Source organism: Lolium perenne, chromosome 6 (genome assembly GCF_019359855.2).
Source record: "Lolium perenne isolate Kyuss_39 chromosome 6, Kyuss_2.0, whole genome shotgun sequence".
Classification (NCBI taxonomy): Eukaryota; Viridiplantae; Streptophyta; class Magnoliopsida; order Poales; family Poaceae; genus Lolium; species Lolium perenne.
The window spans coordinates 20,147,088-20,166,572 of NC_067249.2; the positions used below are offsets into that span (position 1 = coordinate 20,147,088).

Here is a 19,485-nt window from a genome sequence, read left to right on the forward strand (position 1 = left end):
TGTCCAAAATCTTTTTGAAACTTTAAGCAGTACAAGGGAGACACATATTCACAATAATGCATGTTCTAATGTCCGCAACAACGACTATGAGGGGCATGTGATACATATGTGGATCTATAATGCATGGCTCGTAGCGTATTATGTTTATTTTTGTTAAAAATAAGATAGCAAAATTGTAGAACATTATCCAAAACATCCTGTCTTCACCTTTGCCCTTCCCAATCCTTTGATCGTCTCGTGTGCTACTCCTACTCGTTGTCTTGACCTTGCCCATCTTAGGCCTACATCTTATGCTTTAAGCCCACTTTAGATTGTAAGAATTTCATAGTTTGTTTTAGGATTCAAATCATTATGATTTTTTCCTATGGCCTATGAATTGACTTTGGATCAAAGCAATGGCTTAAATCCCCAAGGATCGGATTCTTGTGACCAATTTCATAGGAATTTGAGCATGCACAACAACCTTTTTTGTAGACTCAAGTAGTAGGATATGGTATTTTTCCTATGTTACATACAAACAACTATTATGCAGTTTTCGTGTACAGTATTTTACAATCCTCTGTTTTGCACATGCACGTGTTTTTTGTATCCACGTGGTTCTCCTATTCCTGCGTTTCTTAATCATGCAATCCACATAGGCCATTATACTTCTGTTTGCCTAATTCTAGTTTATATACCTGGGCGTGATTTTCGTGGGCGAAAACATTATGGAATATAAATGATACATATTTACCATCCTACACGGTTTGAAAATGTAATTCGATCCACAACTTGATAAAAAAAAAGACGAAACATGCTGTAAATAATGTCAACTTCAAATCTGATAGTAAAATTCACGATATAATTTATCTTTTTTTTTCCTTGAGTTGTGTTGTCAATTTGAATCTACAATTTTGTGACATTGTAATACATGTTGTATGAGGCTAGTTTTTTTTTAATTCCCTAATTGTCCAAAATACCTAATTGGCCACACTCCCTTACAAAATCATCTCTTCTCCTTTCATCGACGATAGTGTTCTCTCGTAGCCGTGCGCAAGGCGGCCACCGTGGCATTGGTTTTGCCACTACCTGCGGCTCTCTCCAATGGACACTCGGATCTCGGCCTCCTATGAGGGTGTTGCTATTCTCTCCCGATAGGTGTACGGACGTCGTCGGTAGCTCGGTGCAGGTAGAAGCAACTACACAATCTAGCATGCGGTTAATAGCAAGAAATCTGTTCTGGTATTTGCAAAATGGTACCTTTGTGTATATCTATCATCTTTTTTTTTGCTTTTTGTGGGTAAACGCATACCTTTATAAAGTAGGGATTACAGATAGCTCGAGCCGAAGCTCCTAATGACAACATCAAGCCTGAACCGGACCAAACAACATTTAAACATAACAATTTTTATGAAAGTTTGCCTATTTTCATCATTATGCATGTATCAAAACAGTTACATACAGGGAGAAGCTACTATAGGATTTTATTTCTATCTAAAAATTAAAGAAGTATGATAGACCAGAATACCGAAAATTCAGAAAGGCTAATGAATAATGCAGCTGCGCTGCAAATTATACTAATCACACTTTTGTTTGTTCCCTTTACTCCGATAGCCACCCATTCAGTATTAAACGGCTTTAAATTAGCCACCCACTCACTCACTCACCCCTTGTAATATTTTCAGAACCATCCTTTGTCATCAGACGCCAGGAAATTTGGTTTTGTTTCATTTTTCATAGCACTTTTGCCAGTTAATTGCACTAGATCAGCCTGAGCTGCGGCGGTCGTCTGCCACCGCCGCCACCCTGGTATGGTGCGCAGAGGAGCTCCACCTGTGGCGGCGGCATCATGGCTGGGGGAGGACGGGGCGCCAGCATCGGTCGCTGGGAGGAGGATGATATGTCCTGGAGCCTGCTGTTCTGCCACGACACCGGCACGCCACCTTCTGCTGGCCTTGGTTGGTGATACTGGGCGAAATGGAACTGCCACATCTGCTGCTCCTGCTGCGGAGTTGGCGCGAACTGCTGGAGCTTCATGGTAGAAGGGATCGCCTGCTGGCCGGGGTGGGGTGCGTAGCCCGGGTTGCACATGTACTGCTGCATCTGCTGCTCGGCAAAGGTAAAGAAGATCTAGTAAGACTCCTTTTAAGGTATGACAAAAGTTACTGTGATCATGAATTGGATGAGTGCATTTGTCTACATTATAATTGTTAACTAAACAAGTTGGGAAACAGTGTGCAAAGAGGAAGAACCTGCTGAACTGTCAATGTAGGCGCTATGTTCCCTCTGCTACAAGGGAGATGATGTGGATACGGATACGGCGTCGGACCGCGGTGGACGATCATCTGGGGATGATGTAGATACTGAACATACTGTGCCCCTGAGAATCCCGCTGAAGTGGCCATGTTGAGATTATTACTACCAACCTGAAACAAACAAGCCACTTAGACATGTGAAGAAAGAATTACAGAAGAAATATAGGTGGCAGCCAGCTGAAGGGCAGTCATGCTCACCATTTTCTGCCGACCAGCAGCCACATCGCGAAACCCAAGAGATTGCTGAACCGGGTGTCTTGCATCAAAATGCGCCTTGTTCTTATTCATGGTGGAGCTGCTTGACGTCGTCAACATGCAGCTGCGTGAACTTTCTTCGGGTTTTACTAGGTTTTGTGACGCCTTTTCTTTGTCTAAATGCGCTTGGATGAGATGACTCACATAGACATGAGTAATACTTTTTTTCCATGTCTTTGTTGGTTCACCAGTTTTAGAAAGGGAAAGCTGTAGATGAAAGAGCTATATTTGTCAACTCAGTGCTCATAAGGGTAAGTATTCAGTATAAGTTTAGCAGTCGGCTTGGCGATAATTTTCCCATATATCCAATAAGAAAATAAATATAAAAAAATGAGTAAAAGAGGTAAATGCTTTCGAGAAAAGCAGTATAGATAAGATACTGACCTTTGGATTATTTTCACTTGCAATAGCTTTAGAAGTTTCGGTGGCAGGTTTTGATAGTGCCCCTGACGTGCTTGAAGAGAGACTGGAAAAGAGACATACATTAACTATGTTTTTAACAGCTAAGATCAATATGTGAAGTTCAAAGATAGGAAGTTACTTTGTGGAATATGCTTTCGACGTACAAGGTAGCGGAGTCCGGACCGGAGGCATAACTTCTAATGAAGTAACAACAGATTAGCTAAGAAGTAACCACAACACCACCAGCATTTTGGTAGAACGGTGTCTTAAACAAATTGTGATGGCATTCCGAAACTAGGATTACCTTGGACACTGTTATTATCATCTTTTGTCCCATCATGTACCGCAAAACCAGGTTTACTGCATTTCACCTGTACAAAATCATATTGTGAGAACTAATGTTAAATTGGGACTAAATGGAAGTAACAGCAGTGCTCTCAGGGAGCAGCAAAGCAATACCAGCCAGTGAGGAGCCTCAGACTTTGTCGGATTAGCAAGACTTAGACTACCATTAAATTGTAGTTTCGGCTGCTTCCGGGCACTGCAAACAGAAATAAACATGAGATATACTTCAACCATAGGACGAGGGATATACTGAGGACATACAACAGCGATCCCTACCTGTTATTGGAGGAGACTGTAGATGGACTTGACAAAATCGTGTCAAGCCCCAAAGAAAGGTCCTGTATTTGCCCATCTTTTGAAAAATGTAGAATTATGCTGTTGTGGGGAGCATTTAAATCAGGATTTTTTTGTGGAACACTGCCATTTTCTTCCACTTGTTGATCTACGGGGGCAGGCCGAATAATAGCTTCGTCATCATCAGTTGGCGATACTATCAATTTCTTATCCTCCTTCATAGCTCCTGTAGGAGTAACCACACCCAAATTATAGATGCAGCATATGATTGAAAATGTACTATCTTTATGATTAATATGATGCAGCACAAGTAAGACAGGGTGCATATGAACCTTCTGAGCAAGATGTCGAGGCAATATTTACGCTTGAGATATCTTCTCCCGTTCTCATTTCTGCTGCAGTTGCCTCACAAACATGGGGGTTTTGGGACAGTGCAAGCAAAGTATCAGCAAGCACTTCCTCCTCCTGTGTGAAGGAGTTTGATGTCTGCAAGAAAGAACCCATAGTTTACTTCCATGTTTCCACCTTGCGCCATGAAAAAAATGAAGAGAAGTTTTGAAGCATAAAATACATACCGTGGTCTCACTGGTTCTTGTTTCGTGATCCATGAGAAAAATCTGAGCGCTGATAGCTGAAAGATGGCGTCTCTTCTTTGCATGCCGCGGTGATGAAGAAGCATTTCGACCGGTGCGCTTATTTATGGCTGAAAGTAGAAGACCCGGAATACAAAATTCAGATTCAGAGATCTACCAGAGTTTTTAGAAAGAAAGTACAGACCTTATCACTGACCAGCTAAGTTAGATTTGATGTTAAATACTATCCTATATTGAAAATGTAATGTATTACTATTTCTGCATATGAAAACACTAGCATTGTTGATTAGGCATCATATCTGTAAACCATTAGCCGCAGATGGTCCTATGCAATCTACAAATCAATAGGTAAAGATGGAAAGGGAAAAGGACAAAGCTGTCCCTGTTCCCAGCTTTATGAGACAGCAAATGCAGTGATTAGTACCTGATCTTAATTTCCTAGGAACCGGTGGGTCCGCAGCATCACAGCCCTCAGCCACCTTTGAATTCACAAAATGAAAAAATAAATCAAGACGTGCATAAAGAACAGGAAATAAATGATTGAAACTTTTTGTTGTTTAGGAATAAATGATTGAATGAACTTCAGAGAAGGCAAAACAAGGCGTCACCTTTCCGAGGGTCCTCACTGTCTTCCTACTGCTAATCAGACCGCTGAAGCTACTACCAGCTGCAGCCAGCGAGGAGAGGATGGTATCATCTTGGCCACGGTCTCTGTCGGAACGTTCCGTCTCCCCGCCATTGCGGTTGTTCATGTCGCTGTTGGTTGATCTCCACTTCAGGGGCGCCTTAGGCTTTTTCCCCTTCTTACGCCTGAATTCGGCGATGTGATCGCCACCCTCGCTCTCGTTTCTGTTGCTATCTGGAAACAATGTTCAGAGGGAAATCCATATCAGAAAGCTTAGTTGATGAGCATCCGTTGTCAAGCAACATGTGCACTGCCGTACGCCCGTACTTGGAGGAGTGGTTAAAAGAAGTCCACATGGTCGAGAAGAACAGTCAGAGCTGTAATACTTAAATAAAAACAACAGGGGAAAATCATTTTGGAATCGTCACCGGCGAAGGGAGATAGGATGCAAAGTAGGGGAAGATAACAATTTTCTTCAGAGTTTCAGAAAGTAGGAGGAAAACAATAAATCCTGCACATGTTATCTACTTCCATTTATGTTGTGTCACTCCACAAAGGCCATTTCTGTTGTGGAAAGGACGACAGACAGGGAGGCTTAAGGCTTGCGTGCCTACGTGTGCACATATCTATCTACACGTCGGCATGCAGTAGGTGACAAGCGTTACAACCCAAGCCACACAAGCACCACCAGATTTCTTCACGAAAGAGAGCTTCACCTAATCGAACCATCCAAAACCAAAATGCAGAACAGATACCAAACCTTCAGCACAAAATGGCAGAAAAAAAATGTTTCTTGTGGGCTTGTGGCCGGAGGCCTGACGGAAGAAAAATGCTTTTCCTCAAAAACTTTTTGGAAAAGGAGGTTGGACCCCGGACTTTTTTCTCAATATTATTTAGACGCATCTAAAAAAAGAACTATGTAGACTCCATTTATTTCCCATCAGAAAACCCAGATGAAAGGTTAAATTTCCCTCGTATTTGTTGTTACTTTTAGAATGTATAAATTAGAAATATCCACTGTCTGGACAAAACAGAGGAGAATTTGATTACCATTTATTAATCAGTAGTTAGCTGGTACTCCATAGTACTACATGCTGCTATAGTCTCTAGACAATGATTTTCAAGAAAGGCGCTATAGTCTCTATATGCTGCTCACTAAACAAAAAAAAAAGGAGGCTAATTTCCCAAGAAAAGAACCTTAAACCCAATCGCAGAATTCCCCAGTAGTATGACTCTACCACCCCAGGACAGAGCAGAAGAAAGAAACAAAAAAAAAGCACCAGGAGATAGAGAGAGATTGTTCTTTACAGGGTGTATCAGATAAAGATAAGGGGTATTTTGGGGAAGATGAGAGAGAAAGCAGGCAGCAGTTTGTTGGTTCACTGTAACCAATCCTGTGATTCTGGACCCAGTAGAGAGAGGCAGATGCCATTGGAGGAAGCCGGGAACAGCACACACACATACCTAGAGCAGCAGGGGAATCAGCGGCAGGGGACGAAGGTGAGCTCCGTATCACGTGCCTTCTCGTGAGCCCAACCACCAGCGGCTTCCTCTTCTCCTCATCCTCCATCTCCACCATCCGAAAAGGTCACCCAGAAAGTCAGCTCAAATATCCCTCCTCAAACCTAGACAGAGAGCCAATGCATTCATCACAAAACATGAACAGAGGGAGAGGAGCCTGAGGAGGCTTTAAAGGGGGAGGAGAAGGAGAGCAAAGCGAGTGAACAGCAACTTTGTTTTCTTTTTCTTTATGGGAGAGATAGATATAGAGAGATAGAGAGAGAAAGTAGGACTGACTGAGGCAAGGCGACAAGCATCCAGAGGTGAGCAGTACCACCGCAATGGAAGCAAAGGAAAGGAAGGCGCCATCAGAAAAGGTCTGGATAAAAAAAACAGAGCGACCTGCTTGCTCCTATGATGATGGATGCAGAGGAAGGGATCGGATGCGTTGAGGGAAAGGTGGTGGAGCAAGGAATTCTTTCTTTTGCGTTGCCTGAAAACGAAACCATGCTTGGATTGGATTGGGTGGATCTTTGGCTAGCCCCAGGAATCCCAGAAAGAGGAATACGTTTGCATCGGGGAAGAACCTTCACTTTATCCAGATCCCAATTAACGCCAGAAATCTCTGATCAATTCCTCCTCTAGTGAGATTTTGGCCCCGTTTTAGAATTAACTCATTTATTAAGTACTATACTAGAAGAAGAAGAAGAAATGTGATGGGGCCGTTGATGGTGATGATAACTCTCAGGGCCATGGACACCTAATCTACAGTAGTATCCTCCAGAACTAAACGTAAGTTATTTCCAAATTAATGCCGATAAGAGAGAGAAACACCAACCAAAGATATGAACTGGAATCGACAGACAAAAAACACGGACGCAATCAAGTGCAATTAACCTCTCCAGTCAGAAACCCGGAGAAAACAATGGAAACTCCAACCATTATAATCAGGAAAGAAACGAAACACATCAAGAACGCAACAGCCGGACCTCATCAAATCCTCCAAAGTTTAACATGTATATATTCACCTCCCATCGCGCCGACGGCCGCCCTCCCTCCTCGAGCTGAATCCTGAATCCTCCCAGCAGCAGCGGCGGCAGCGGGCGGCGCCGGCGGCAGGAGGAAGAAGATGAAGAGCGACGAGAGCAGAGGCGCAAAGCGGAGGAAGCAGATGTAGAGGAAAGCGACGGGAGTAGAAACCGATCTCCTGTTGGACGGAGGAAGGTGGTTGCTTTGCTCTGCTCGTATCGAGGAGGAAGAGTAGAAGAGGAGAGTGGTAAATGCGAGGGACGGGCGAGACGACGACGACGTCGCTCCCTTTTAGCGGTGGCGTGGGCATAAACGGAAAGCTGCAACCCTGGACTCCTCCACCCTCTCTCTCTCTCTTCACATGTACTGCGTGTGTACAGGGGACGGACGGACGGACGGTGGTGATTGGCGCCTGGTGATCTGCCTCCTTCTGTTCCTATCTTGCGCTTTAAATATTTCCTTTTATTGCTGCAGCTGCAATAATAATACCCCATTAGATCCATAATTTGTACTAAAGTAGCCTTTTTTTTTGCGAAAATCCAACAATCAATTGATAATCATTCTTTCTTTAACAAACCTAAAAGTACGAAGAAGGTGTCCAGTTAACTAGAGCAAAAACGGACAAAAACCATACAACACCGACAACACCATGGGGCCATGCCCACACTCTCCATGGCGCCAATTCCCCTCGAAAACACCACTCCATCGAGACTAGAAGGCAGTTCATCACCGCCAGACCCAAGGTGTTGTGACTACCATGGGAGGAGCAAGCATGAGACTGCGGAACTTAGATGAACAATCCAACCCTTTGAAGAGCCCTAAACATTGACAAAGTTTCTAGGCCGGCCGCTACCACTAACATCCAACTACTTTGGCACGCATAGCGGACCGCCAACACCACCTTCCTGGACCGCCATCTCAACATAGCACCGATGATCAACGAGCCACAACGCCACATGACTCAATCACCCGCAGCCTAAGCTGCAAAGGGCAAACCGGTTGTAGACCACGGCCACAGCACCACCATCCGGGGCCACCACCTCGTCCTTAAAGTCAAACCACCTTCTCTAGGACGCGTCGACCGGGTCGACGACCACGCCACACTAGCGACACAAAGATTGTCACCCAAGCCATGCGAGCAACAAATCCGCCCCATGAATCTATTGCCCACCATGGTTCCCGAGGCCGCCACCTTGGCGTACAAGCACCATCCACTCGGGGTTGATGCCCCGACAACCAGTTTCGAACCACCAGCTACCACATGACCCACAAGGCCACAAACAGTGTCGACTCCAAGAACGAGGCCCCAAGGGGTGAGTGACACGTGACGCAACCCTTGTCCGATCCCGAGTGGGAACTAAGGTTTCTTCTGAAGCTCTTACAAGTGGAGGAGCATGCAACTGCCTCAACGATACCTTCAAGAAGGTAGTAGCGCCAACGAGCAGCGTCGTTGTCTACCCTAGCCATAGGCCAGGAGCAAGGCCTAAGCCTGATGTTGCATCACACTCAGCATCGGAGCTTGGATTAACTATACCACCGCTACTCATCCATGCCCGAAGCTGGACGGCACCAGGCACCCGCCTCCACACCGTCGCTTCAGCCACACTCCTCAACCCGCCATAAGCAAGCAACAATCAGACCTGACCAAAGAGCACCGGATCCATCGCCTCCCAACCCCTTGCCGACCTCTGACGACGAACGCCGCAAAATATACAAGAAGAAAGGGCTATCACTGGACAGGGATGCCGCCCTGGCCTCCACTCATCGGCAAGCCACCACATCAAGCGACCACTACACTAGCCGCAACTAATCTAGGCAGAAGCACCCAACACCGAAGCCACCCTGCCCTGAGCTCGGTCTATGCCCTTGCGATCACACCGCCCTTAATGTTTAATTTGTGATATCATAGTAGTACAAAGAACCCAAGAAATAATAAGAATTATAAATTGTCTTTACTTGTTATACCATCTAGAGGTGACAACCAGAAGCCGAAGACGCATCCTCGCTTCTCCACCACGGAAACCGGATAAAGCTAGTCGTAAAAGAGCTTTCCTAATAAACAAACGAAAAATTATCATACTAAAGCCCCAATTAGCACTAGTAGAAAAAAAGGCTTTGGTTTTTTACTCCAAAGAGCTTTTACACCGGATTTGGCACGAACTGGTGCTAAAGGGGTCATTAGCACCGGTTCGTGCGGTTTGGACGTCCAGGGGACCAGCCGCGGTATTAGTGATGTCTAGACAGTGTTGGGTCTCCAAGAGCAGAGGTTTGTAGAACAGCAGCAAGTTTCCCTTAAGTGAATCACCCAAGGTTTGTCGAACTCAGGGAGGTAGAGGTCAAAGATATCCCTCTCAAGCAACCCTGCAATTACGATACAAGAAGTTTCTTGTGTCCCCAACACACCTAATACACTTGTCAGATGTATATGTGCACTAGTTCGGCGAAGAGATAGTGAAATACAAGTAATATGGATGATTGTAGGTAGTAATTGCAATCTGAAATATAAATGGCAGCAAGCGAACATGTAACAGAACTTGTTGGAAACGGTGTTTCAATGCTTAGAAACAAGGCCTAGGGATCATACTTTCACTAGTGGACACTCTCAACAATGATCACATAACTGAATAAATAAATGCTACTCTTATACACTCTCTTGTTGGATAACAAACATCATTCATTGTGTAGGGCTATAAAAGCACACCTCAAGCCGGAGTAAACAAGCTCCACAACATCCGGAGTTCGTATTAAAGTAACCTCTAGAGTGCATAATAGACCGTTGCAATTTAGACCGAGTACTAACATACCATACACACTGTCAATAATAGCTATGAAAGGGGGAATAGATCGCATCAATACTATCATAGTAATAGTTAACTTCATAATCTACAAGAGATTACAATCATAACCTACGCCAAGTACTACATGATGCACACACTGTCCTCTTTACATCATGGAGGAGGAATAGACTACTTTAATAACATCACTAGAGTAGCACATAGATTAATAGTGATACAAAGCTCATGATCACATAAAGATCACACCATGGGAGAGAGAGATGAACCACATAGCTACCGGTAGAGCCCTCAGCCTCGGGGGAGAACTACTCCCTCCTCATCATGGGAGACAGCAACGGCGATGAAGATGGCGGTGGTGTGGATGGAGATGACTCCGGGGGCAATTCCCCGTCCCGGCGGCGTGCCGGAACAGTGACTTCTGTCCCCGAAACGGAGTTTCGCGATGGCGGCGGCGTCCCTGGAGTCTTTATGGAGTTTCGTCAATTGGTGTCGGGTTTTTAGGTCTCGAGGGATTTTATAGGCGAAGAGGCGGAGTTGGAGGAGCCAGGGGCCCCCCTCCCCATGGGCTGGCGCGGCCAGGGGGCCACCCGCGCCGCCATTTGGTGTGGGTCCCCTGCTGCCCTTCCTCATCTCCCCTTCGGACTTCTGGAACCTTCCGTGAAATATAAGATCGTGGGCTTTTGTTTCGTCCAATTCCGAGAATATTGCCCGAACAGCCTTTCTGGAACCAAAAACAGCAGAAAACAGGAACTAGCACTTCGGCATCTTGTGAATAGGTTAGTTCCGGAAAATGCATAAAATCATTATAAAGTGTATATAAAACATGTGAGTATTGTCATAAAACTAGCATGGAACATTAGAAATTATAGATACGTTTGAGACGTATCAAGCATCCCCAAGCTTAGTTCCTACTCGCCCTCGAGTAGGTAAACGATAACAAGGATAATTTCTTAAGTGACATGCTATTATCATAATCTTGATCAATACTATTGTAAAGCATATGAGATGAATGAAGTGATTCAAAGCAATGGTAAAGATAATGACTAAACAACTGAATCATATAGCAAAGACTTTTCATGAATATTACTTTCAAGACAAGCATCAATAAGTCTTGCATAAGAGTTAACTCATAAAGTAATAAATTCTTAATAGAAGGTTTTGAAGCAACACAAAGGAAGATATAAGTTTCAGCAGTTGCTTTCAACTTCAACATGTATATCTCATGGATAATTGTCAAAACAAAGTAATATGATGAATGCAAATAAGCAAGTATGTAGGAATCAATACACACAGTTGACACAAGTATTTGCTTCTAAGATACAAAGAATTAGGTAAACTGACTCAACATAAAGTAAAAGAAAGGCCCTTCGCAGAGGGAAGCATGGATTACTATTTTTGTGCTAGAGCTTTTATTTTGAAAACATAGAAACAATTTTGTCAACGGTAGTAATAATTCATATATGTTATGCATAAGACATCCTATAAGTTGCAAGCCTCATGCATAGAATACCAATAGTGCTCGCACCTTGTTCTAATTAGCTTGGATTTCCATGGATTATCATTGCATAACATATGTTTCAACCAAGTGTCACAAAGGGGTACCTCTATGCCGCCTGTACAAAGGTCCAAGGAGATAGATCGCATTTGATTTCTCGTTTTTGATAGATCTAAACTAAGGACATCCATACCGGGACAACATAGAAAATAGATAATGGACTCCTCTTTAATGCATAAGCATTCAACAACAGATAATATTCTCATAAGAGATTGAGGATTAATGTCCAAACTGAAACTTCCACCATGATACATGGCTTTAGTTAGCGGCGCAATGTTCTTCTCTAACAATATGCATACTCAAACTATTTGATCATGATAAATCACCCTTACTTCAGACAAGACGAACATGCATAGCAACTCACATGATATTCAACAAAGGTGTAATAGTTGATGGCGTCCCCAGAAACATGGTTACCGCTCAACAAGCAACTTATAAGAAATAAGATACATAAGCTACATATTCTTTACCACAATAGTTTTTAAGGCTATTTTCCCATGAGCTATATATTGCAAAGACAAAGAATGAAATTTTAAAGGTAGCACTCAAGCAATTTACTTTGGAATGGCAGAGAAATACCACATAGTAGGTAGGTATGGTGGACACAAATGGCATAAGTTTTGGATCAAGGTTTTGGATGCATGAGAAGCATTCCCTCTCAGTACAAGGCTTTGGCTAGCAAGGTTGTTTGAAGCAAACACAAGTATGAACCGGTACAACAAAACTTACATAAGAACATATTGCAAGCATTATAAGACTCTACACTGTCTTCCTTGTTGTTCAAACACTTTTACCAGAAAATATCTAGAATTTAGAGAGACCAATCATGCAAACCAAATTTTAACAAGCTCTATGGTAGTTCTTCATTAATAGGTGCAAAGTACATGATGCAAGAGCTTAAACATGATCTATTGAGCAAAAAAAATTGCCAAGTATCAAATTATTCGAGACCATACACCAATTACCACATGAAGCATTTTCTGTTTCCAACCAAATAACAATGAACGAAGCATTTTTCAACCTTCGCCATGAACATTAAAAGTAAAGCTAAGAATACCAGTGTTCACATGAACAAGCGAAGCGTGTCTCTCTCTCCCACACATGGATTGCTAGGATCCGAATTTATTCGGAGAATGAAAATAACAAAACGAAAATAAAACACATAGACGCTCCAAGTAAAGCACATAAGATGTGACGGAATAAAAATATAGTTTCACTAGAGGTGACCTGATAAGTTGTTAATGAAGAAGGGGATGCCTTGGGCATCCCCAAGCTTAGATGCTTGAGTCTTCTTGATATATGCAGGGATGAACCACGGGGGCATCCCCAAGCTTAGACTTTTCACTCTTCTTGATCATATTGTATCATCCTCCTCTCTTGACCCTTGAAAACTTCCTCCACACCAAACTCAAAACAAACTCATTAGAGGGTTAGTGCATAATCAAAAATTCACATATTCAGAAGTGACACAATCATTCTTAACACTTCTGGACATTTCTCAAAGCTACTGAAAGTTAATGGAACAAAGAAATCCATTCAACACAGTAAAAGAGGCAATGTGAAATAAAAGGCAGAATCTGTCAAAACAGAACAGTCCGTAAAAACGAACTTTTTAGAGGCAGCTAACATGCTCAGATGAAAAAGCTCAAATTAAATGAAAGTTGCGTACATATCTGAGGATCACTCATGAATTTTCGCTGATTTTTCTGAGTTACCTACAGAGATACCTACTCAAATTCGTAACAGCAAGAAATCTGTTTCTGTGCAGTAATCCAAATCTAGTATCAACCTTACTATCAAAGACTTTACTTGGCACAACAATGTAATAAAATAAAGATAAGGAGAGGTTGCTACAGTAGTAACAACTTCCAAGACACAACAAAATAGTAGCAAAATAAAAACATGGGTTATCTCCCAAGAAGTGCTTTCTTTATAGCCATTAAGATGAGCTCAGCAATTTTAATGATGCTCACATAAGGATGAGAGTTGAAGCAAAGAGAGCATCAAAAAGCAAGTATGAAACAAATTTAAGCCTAACCCACTTCCTATGAAAAAGAATCTTGTAAATAAACAAGTCATGTAAGCATAACGCAACAAGCATAGTGACATAGGCATCCCCAATGGGCCTGTCGAAGATGGTACCCGGGATTTACTAAAGGCCCACGGCCCGAAGGATAAGAAGGATTCGGAAGCCCAACTTGCTAGTTAAGGAAAGCTAGAGTTGTATTAGGAGAGAACACTTGTAATATTGCGGGAGGAGTTGGAAACCTTCCCGAACTCTGTAACTTGTACATCACGAATCCCTCGGCTCCACCTCCTATATAAGGGGCAGTCGAGGGACAAAGAAAGCATCGATTCATTGTCTCACAAACCCTAGTTTTCATATTGTCGAGTACTTTTCGGCTGAAACCTTCGAGATCTACTTGCCCTCTACTTCTAACTAAACCCTAGTCTACAACCCGTAGGCATTGACAAGTTAATACCTTGTCAATTGGCGCCGTCTGTGGGAATTAGAGGCGTCAAGGATCTGATCTCGATGGCACGTTCAAGATCGTCGACTTCATCAACAGCAAGCAACGCGATGGATCGAGGTAAACAGATCACAACTGGACCTGTCGATTTTGTTCCTCACCCGCCCTCCCGTTTGGATGCATATGCGTATCTGGAGGAGCCTATGGAGATGACGTTCGGAAGGTTCCACTTTCGCGTCGAGAAGGAGGGAGCGTATCGTCTCGAAATTCCGATCTCATCGGGATTGTCGGCGGTCGATTCCGATTCTTCGAACTCAACATCGTCAATCGAGTCAGGCGAGGAGGAGACTTCATCGCCACGCTTCATCAGCACCAGGGCAAGCGAAAAGCTCGCCAAGATCTTCAGCGACATGTCCTTCGAGTCGTCCGCGGACTCAGATATAAGCGACGACTCGAATAGCTTCGACAGCTTCAACTTCATCGACCAATCCACTACCATTGGCAAGGTCTTCACCAATCTCTATGATGGTGTCACCAAACCCAACATGGTTCAGTATCCAAAATATCATCAGATCTATGCAATCGGAGATCCGAGTCGCCCACAAGAGGAGACGTCAGAGAACTTCGACGAGGCAGGAAATCCGTATGTCGATCCCGCAGATCTCACGAGAGGTCTAGGATCAAAATATATTGGACCAGGCACACGAGAGATGGTGCGATTTCCACAAGAAGTGTGGGATCGAGTCGCAAGAGCCATTAATGGTACAGAACCAATGACTGTAACGGCGACACCTGAGGAGTTACAAGCATACCAGTATAGGCTTGCGCGTACCAGGCGGGAGCTCGAGAAGCAGAAAATCGAGTTGGATAGAAGGCAGGAAGCAGCCTCCGCATCAAGCAGGCGAAGGGTGGAGTTAAGTCGACATTCATGAACTTCGGGAGATAGCCACAGGGAAGCTCGGAACAGAGCAAGATCAAGGCTGCAAAACATACCTGAGGGAGAAAGAGAGCACTTGGTTCAAAACCTCGACATGTATTTTATGTCGATAGACACGAGAGGAAACATTATCCCCAAAACACCGGAAGCTGGGTATATGGCGACACAAGCCTTTATCCTCGCGTCTAGGCCACCTACTGGAGATCCAAGGGAAGCATTATACAACATGGCCATGGCAGGTGTTGGGGCTATGGGAATAGCGTTTGCATCAACACCTCCCGAAGGTTCAGCAAGGCAAAATAGTCCACGACCTGCGGCAGCAGCAACAGTTCCCGAAAGAACAGGTGGAGCAAGAGACATAGCAGCGCAAGCAAGGGTGGACAGAGCACGACAAAATAGAAGGGAACATCGGCACTCCCCAGAGATAGATGAAGAGGATATGTGCGAGTTGCCGTGCTTTACAAGGAGGGTCCGAAAAACTCGAGTTCCTGCGGGGTTCAAGTTGCCCGATAACTTCAAAAAATTCGACGGCCTGCAAGATCCAGAGGATTGGCTAGTCGATTATCTCGAGACGGTAAAATTAACAGGAGGAACCAGAGCAACAGCCATGCAGAGTATCCAAGTACATCTGAGTGGAGCTGCGTGATCTTGGATAAAGAAGCTTCCTCCAGGTTCTATCGACAGCTGGGATAGCTTTGAGGATGTGTTCGTCAAGAATTTCCGGTCTACTTGCAAAAAACCTGCATCACTAGAGGAGTTAAGAGCATGTCAAAAAAAGCCGGATGAATCAATGAGAAAGTACATCCAAAGATGGAACATCATCAAAAACTCGGCAGAGAATATATCTGACGAGAGAGCGATAGATGCGTTTGTCGCAGGAATCCGACGAGGAGATTTTGTCGAGGACTTGGGGAGAACCAACCCAAAGACAGTATCTGCATTGATGGAGATAGCAAATAGATGGGCAGATGGAGAGGATGCTGTTCATAACAAACAGCATAGGTCGCCAGAGGAGGACCGTGGTCGAAATTATCAAAATAGACGCCGGTTTTCCCGGAAATATACAAACTACGATGCACCTGGCCAAATCTCGGCTGGGTTTCGAGCAAGCGCTGGAGAAAACAACAGAGATGATTATCAAAGGAGCAACGAGCAGCGAGGCGACAATAGAGATGATTCCCGAAACAGCAGGCCAAATAATGGGCCTAGGTTCCAGAGACCTTTCGTGTCCCCTGAGGAGATGATGAACGGGACGTGCCAGATGCACTTTTATCTCGACAACAATGGAAAGAGACAGTCAGGACACCTGCAGAAGGATTGCCGAAATTTTCAGGCAATGCTAAGGTGGGCAGGGCACGCCAATGCCCAGGCGACAAATAGAAACCCGCAAGGGCCCAGGAGTGAGATTCACTTGCCACCTCCTCCCGCAATTACGGACGATAATCGACATCAGCTCAGAATAGCAGCGGCACCAGCGCCACCGCCATACGTTGATCCCAACTCCAATGGAGCGGTCTCGATGATTCAGAAAGGCAGGCCATCCAATAGAGCTCAGAAAGTAATCTCGCGACAGGTGTTCATGGCAGAGAAGATGCCTCCACCAACGATTGAGTACCTCAATTGGTCAGGGCAAGACATTGGCTTCACAATAGCGGACCATCCGCAGCAAGTTCCTCGACCAGGGCAATCAGCACTTATCTTACCAGAAGTAATCGCAGGATTCGACGTATCGCGAGTATTCATATATGGAGGCAGCAGCCTAAACCTTATGTATGCAGATACACTAAGGAAGAAGAACATATCTCTAGCAAATCTGAAGCCAACTGATACGTGTTTCCATGGAATTACCCCGGAGAAGCCAAGTTATCCGCTGGGAAAGATCAATCTCGACGTTTAGTTCGTGACCCGAGAAAACTACAGGATAGAGAGGCTGGAGTTTGAGGTCGTGGATTTCCCATCACAGTACCACGCTTTGTTGGTACGCCTAGCATATGCCAGGTTTATGGCGGTACCACATTACACATACCTGTTGTGGAGGATGCCTGGACCCAAGGGACCAATCAGGGTTAAAGGAAGCTTCGCGCTAGCCGATAAATGTGACAAGGATTTTCATCGACTCTCAGAAACCTTCGGGATGCAAGCAGAGTACATGGTGTCAAGGCTCACAACGGATTACGATGTGTTGCCAGATGTAGGAAGGCCTAACAAGGAATCAACTTTCAATACTGCGAAAAACTCTAAGGAGGTGCAGATTCACCCGACAGATCCCAAGAAGACGACGTCCATCGCGACAAACATGGACCTCGCATAGGAAAGCGCGCTCGTCGAGTTTCTCCGTGAGCACTGGAAAATCTTCGCATGGTGTCCAGCTGACATGCCAGGAGTACCCAGGGAACTTGCCGAGCACCACCTAAACTTGGATCCACTAGCGAGACCAATCAAACAACCTTTGCGGTGTTTTTCGGAGCCAAACCGCAAAGTTATGCTGTCAGAGATCGATAGACTGAGAGAAGCTGATTTCATCAAGGAGCTTCATACAGAGGCCACGTGGGTCGCAAACCCAGTATTGGTCCCGAAGAAAAACACTAAAGTCCTTCGCATGTGTGTCGACTTTACGTGTCTCAACAAACATTGTCCAAAGGATCACTTTCCCCTCCCAAGGATCGATCAAATTATCGACTCTACGGCAGGATGCGAACGTCTTTCCTTCTTGGATGCTTACTCTGGTTATAACCAGATCAGACTGAAAGAAGAGGACGAGGTCAAAACAGCGTTCATCACACCCTATGGCGTATTTTGCTATCGAACAATGCCTTTTGGTTTGAAAAACGCGGGAGCAACATATCAGAGGATGATGCAGAAGTGCTTAGCAACACAGATTGGGAAAAACGTACAAGTGTACATTGATGATGTCGTAATAACATCAAAAAAGGGAGCAACACTAATCGAGGACTTGAAGGAAACTTTCGACAACCTCGACAAATTCTGCCTCAATCTAAATCCGACGAAGTGTTCTTTCGGCGTCCCTGCAGGAGAACTTCTCGGGTTCCTAGTCTCAGCAAGAGGGATTGAAGCCAACCCCTAAAAAATCCAAGCTATCGTAACAATGCGGAAGCCAACAAAGTTGAAAGAGATACAGCAGCTAACTGGGCGAGTCGCAGCTTTGAGCAGATTCGTCGCCAGGCTGGGAGAAAAGGCGCTGCCGTTCTACGCCTTAATTAAGCAAGGAGAGAAGTTCCAGTGGAACGAAGAGGCAGATAGAGCCTTCGAGGATCTTAAACGCACAATTTCGACACCACCAATCTTGGTGGCGCCGAAAGAGAAGGAACCCCTCTTGTTATACATTGCAGCCACACCTCAGGTGGTCAGCATGGTGCTAGTTGTCGAAAGAGAAGAAGAAGGAAAACTCCATGGAGTGCAAAGGCCAGTATATTTCATTAGTGAAGTTCTATCGCCTTCAAAACAGCGGTACCCGCAGTACCAGAAGCTACCATATGGAGTGTTCACAACCGCAAGGAAATTACGCCACTATTTTTCGGCACACCCGATAGTAGTGGTCAATGAAGCACCTCTATCAAATATACTGAACAATCCAGAAGCTACAGGTCGTGTCTCCCTTTGGGGAATAGAACTTTCTCCTCGGGACATCACGTACGAAAAAAGAAAAGCAATAAAGTCGCAAATTCTGCCAGATTTCAGCGCAGAGTGGATGGAGTTGCAAAATACAGGACCCCCAGATTTATCGAGAACTTGGACTATGAACTTCGACGGGTCCAAGAGGGTAGAAGGAGCCGGAGCAGGCGTGATACTCATATCACCTGAAGGCGACAAACTAAAGTATGTCCTACGGATGACGTTCCCAAACGCATCTAACAATGAAGCAGAATATGAAGCTCTTATACACGGGATGAAGATGGCGAAAGCTTGTGGTGCAACCCGATTAAAAATCTTTGGCGACTCGCAGTTGGTGGCTCAGCAAGTCATGAACCAATGTGACGCAGTCAATGACAGTATGGTGGCATACAAGGAAGTGTACAATGAGCTCGAGAAGTTATTTGATGGATGCGAAGTAAATCACATCAGCAGGTTGAGCAACGATGAAGCCGATGTTCTCGCAAACATCGGGTCGCAGTGCCTCGCAATTCCACCAGGTGTGTTTTGGGAAGAGATAGCCGAGAGATCCACAAAGCCAAAGAAGGCGCAGAAGAAGGAGAAGGAGGAGAAACCTTCGGCGCCTCCCAAGGAAGCACTAGAAGAAGAAGAGGACCAGGAGCTGGTAATGATGGTGCAGGTCCCATGGATGCAAGCGTACATATCATATATCTTAAGGAACGAGATACCCGACGACACAGTTGAAGCAAGGCAAGTTATTCGACGATCCAAAGCCTTT

The 19,485-nt window shown here is 44.6% G+C and overlaps 1 protein-coding gene across 5 annotated transcripts; it reads right to left on the minus strand.

Moving 5' to 3' along the window:
- Positions 1 to 1,504: 1,504 nt before the first annotated feature.
- Positions 1,505 to 7,650, minus strand: LOC127308702 (uncharacterized). 5 transcript variants are annotated; one of them, XM_051339601.2, is made up of 14 exons: positions 7,337 to 7,650; positions 6,273 to 6,433; positions 4,792 to 5,042; positions 4,608 to 4,662; positions 4,166 to 4,293; positions 3,923 to 4,076; positions 3,573 to 3,816; positions 3,411 to 3,492; positions 3,256 to 3,322; positions 3,091 to 3,148; positions 2,934 to 3,015; positions 2,493 to 2,756; positions 2,232 to 2,405; positions 1,505 to 2,082 (listed from the first exon to the last, which is right to left on the minus strand). In XM_051339601.2, the coding sequence occupies exons 2-14, from the start codon at positions 6,385 to 6,387 to the stop codon at positions 1,741 to 1,743; spliced, it is 2,016 nt and encodes a 671-aa protein (XP_051195561.1). In that variant the 5' UTR covers positions 6,388 to 6,433; positions 7,337 to 7,650; the 3' UTR covers positions 1,505 to 1,740. The 5 variants fall into 5 exon arrangements, with proteins under 5 accessions (XP_051195561.1, XP_051195562.1, XP_051195563.1 ...); XM_051339602.2 differs by having other exon boundaries at positions 1,505 to 2,085; positions 3,091 to 3,145; positions 7,337 to 7,649; XM_051339603.2 differs by having other exon boundaries at positions 1,505 to 2,085; positions 6,273 to 6,378; positions 7,337 to 7,648.
- Positions 7,651 to 19,485: the final 11,835 nt, after the last annotated feature.

Bases quoted from the DNA above. Each gene is read 5' to 3' on its own strand.
- LOC127308702 (XM_051339600.2), bottom strand. From the start codon at position 6,387: ATGGTGGAGATGGAGGATGAGGAGAAGAGGAAGCCGCTGGTGGTTGGG. The intron at 3,493-3,572 runs GTAGGGATCGCT...TTCTGTTTGCAG, and splicing joins ACAGTCTCCTCCAATAACAG to TGCCCGGAAGCAGCCGAAAC. The intron at 2,757-2,933 runs GTCAGTATCTTA...TTTCATCTACAG, and splicing joins CAAGTGAAAATAATCCAAAG to CTTTCCCTTTCTAAAACTGG.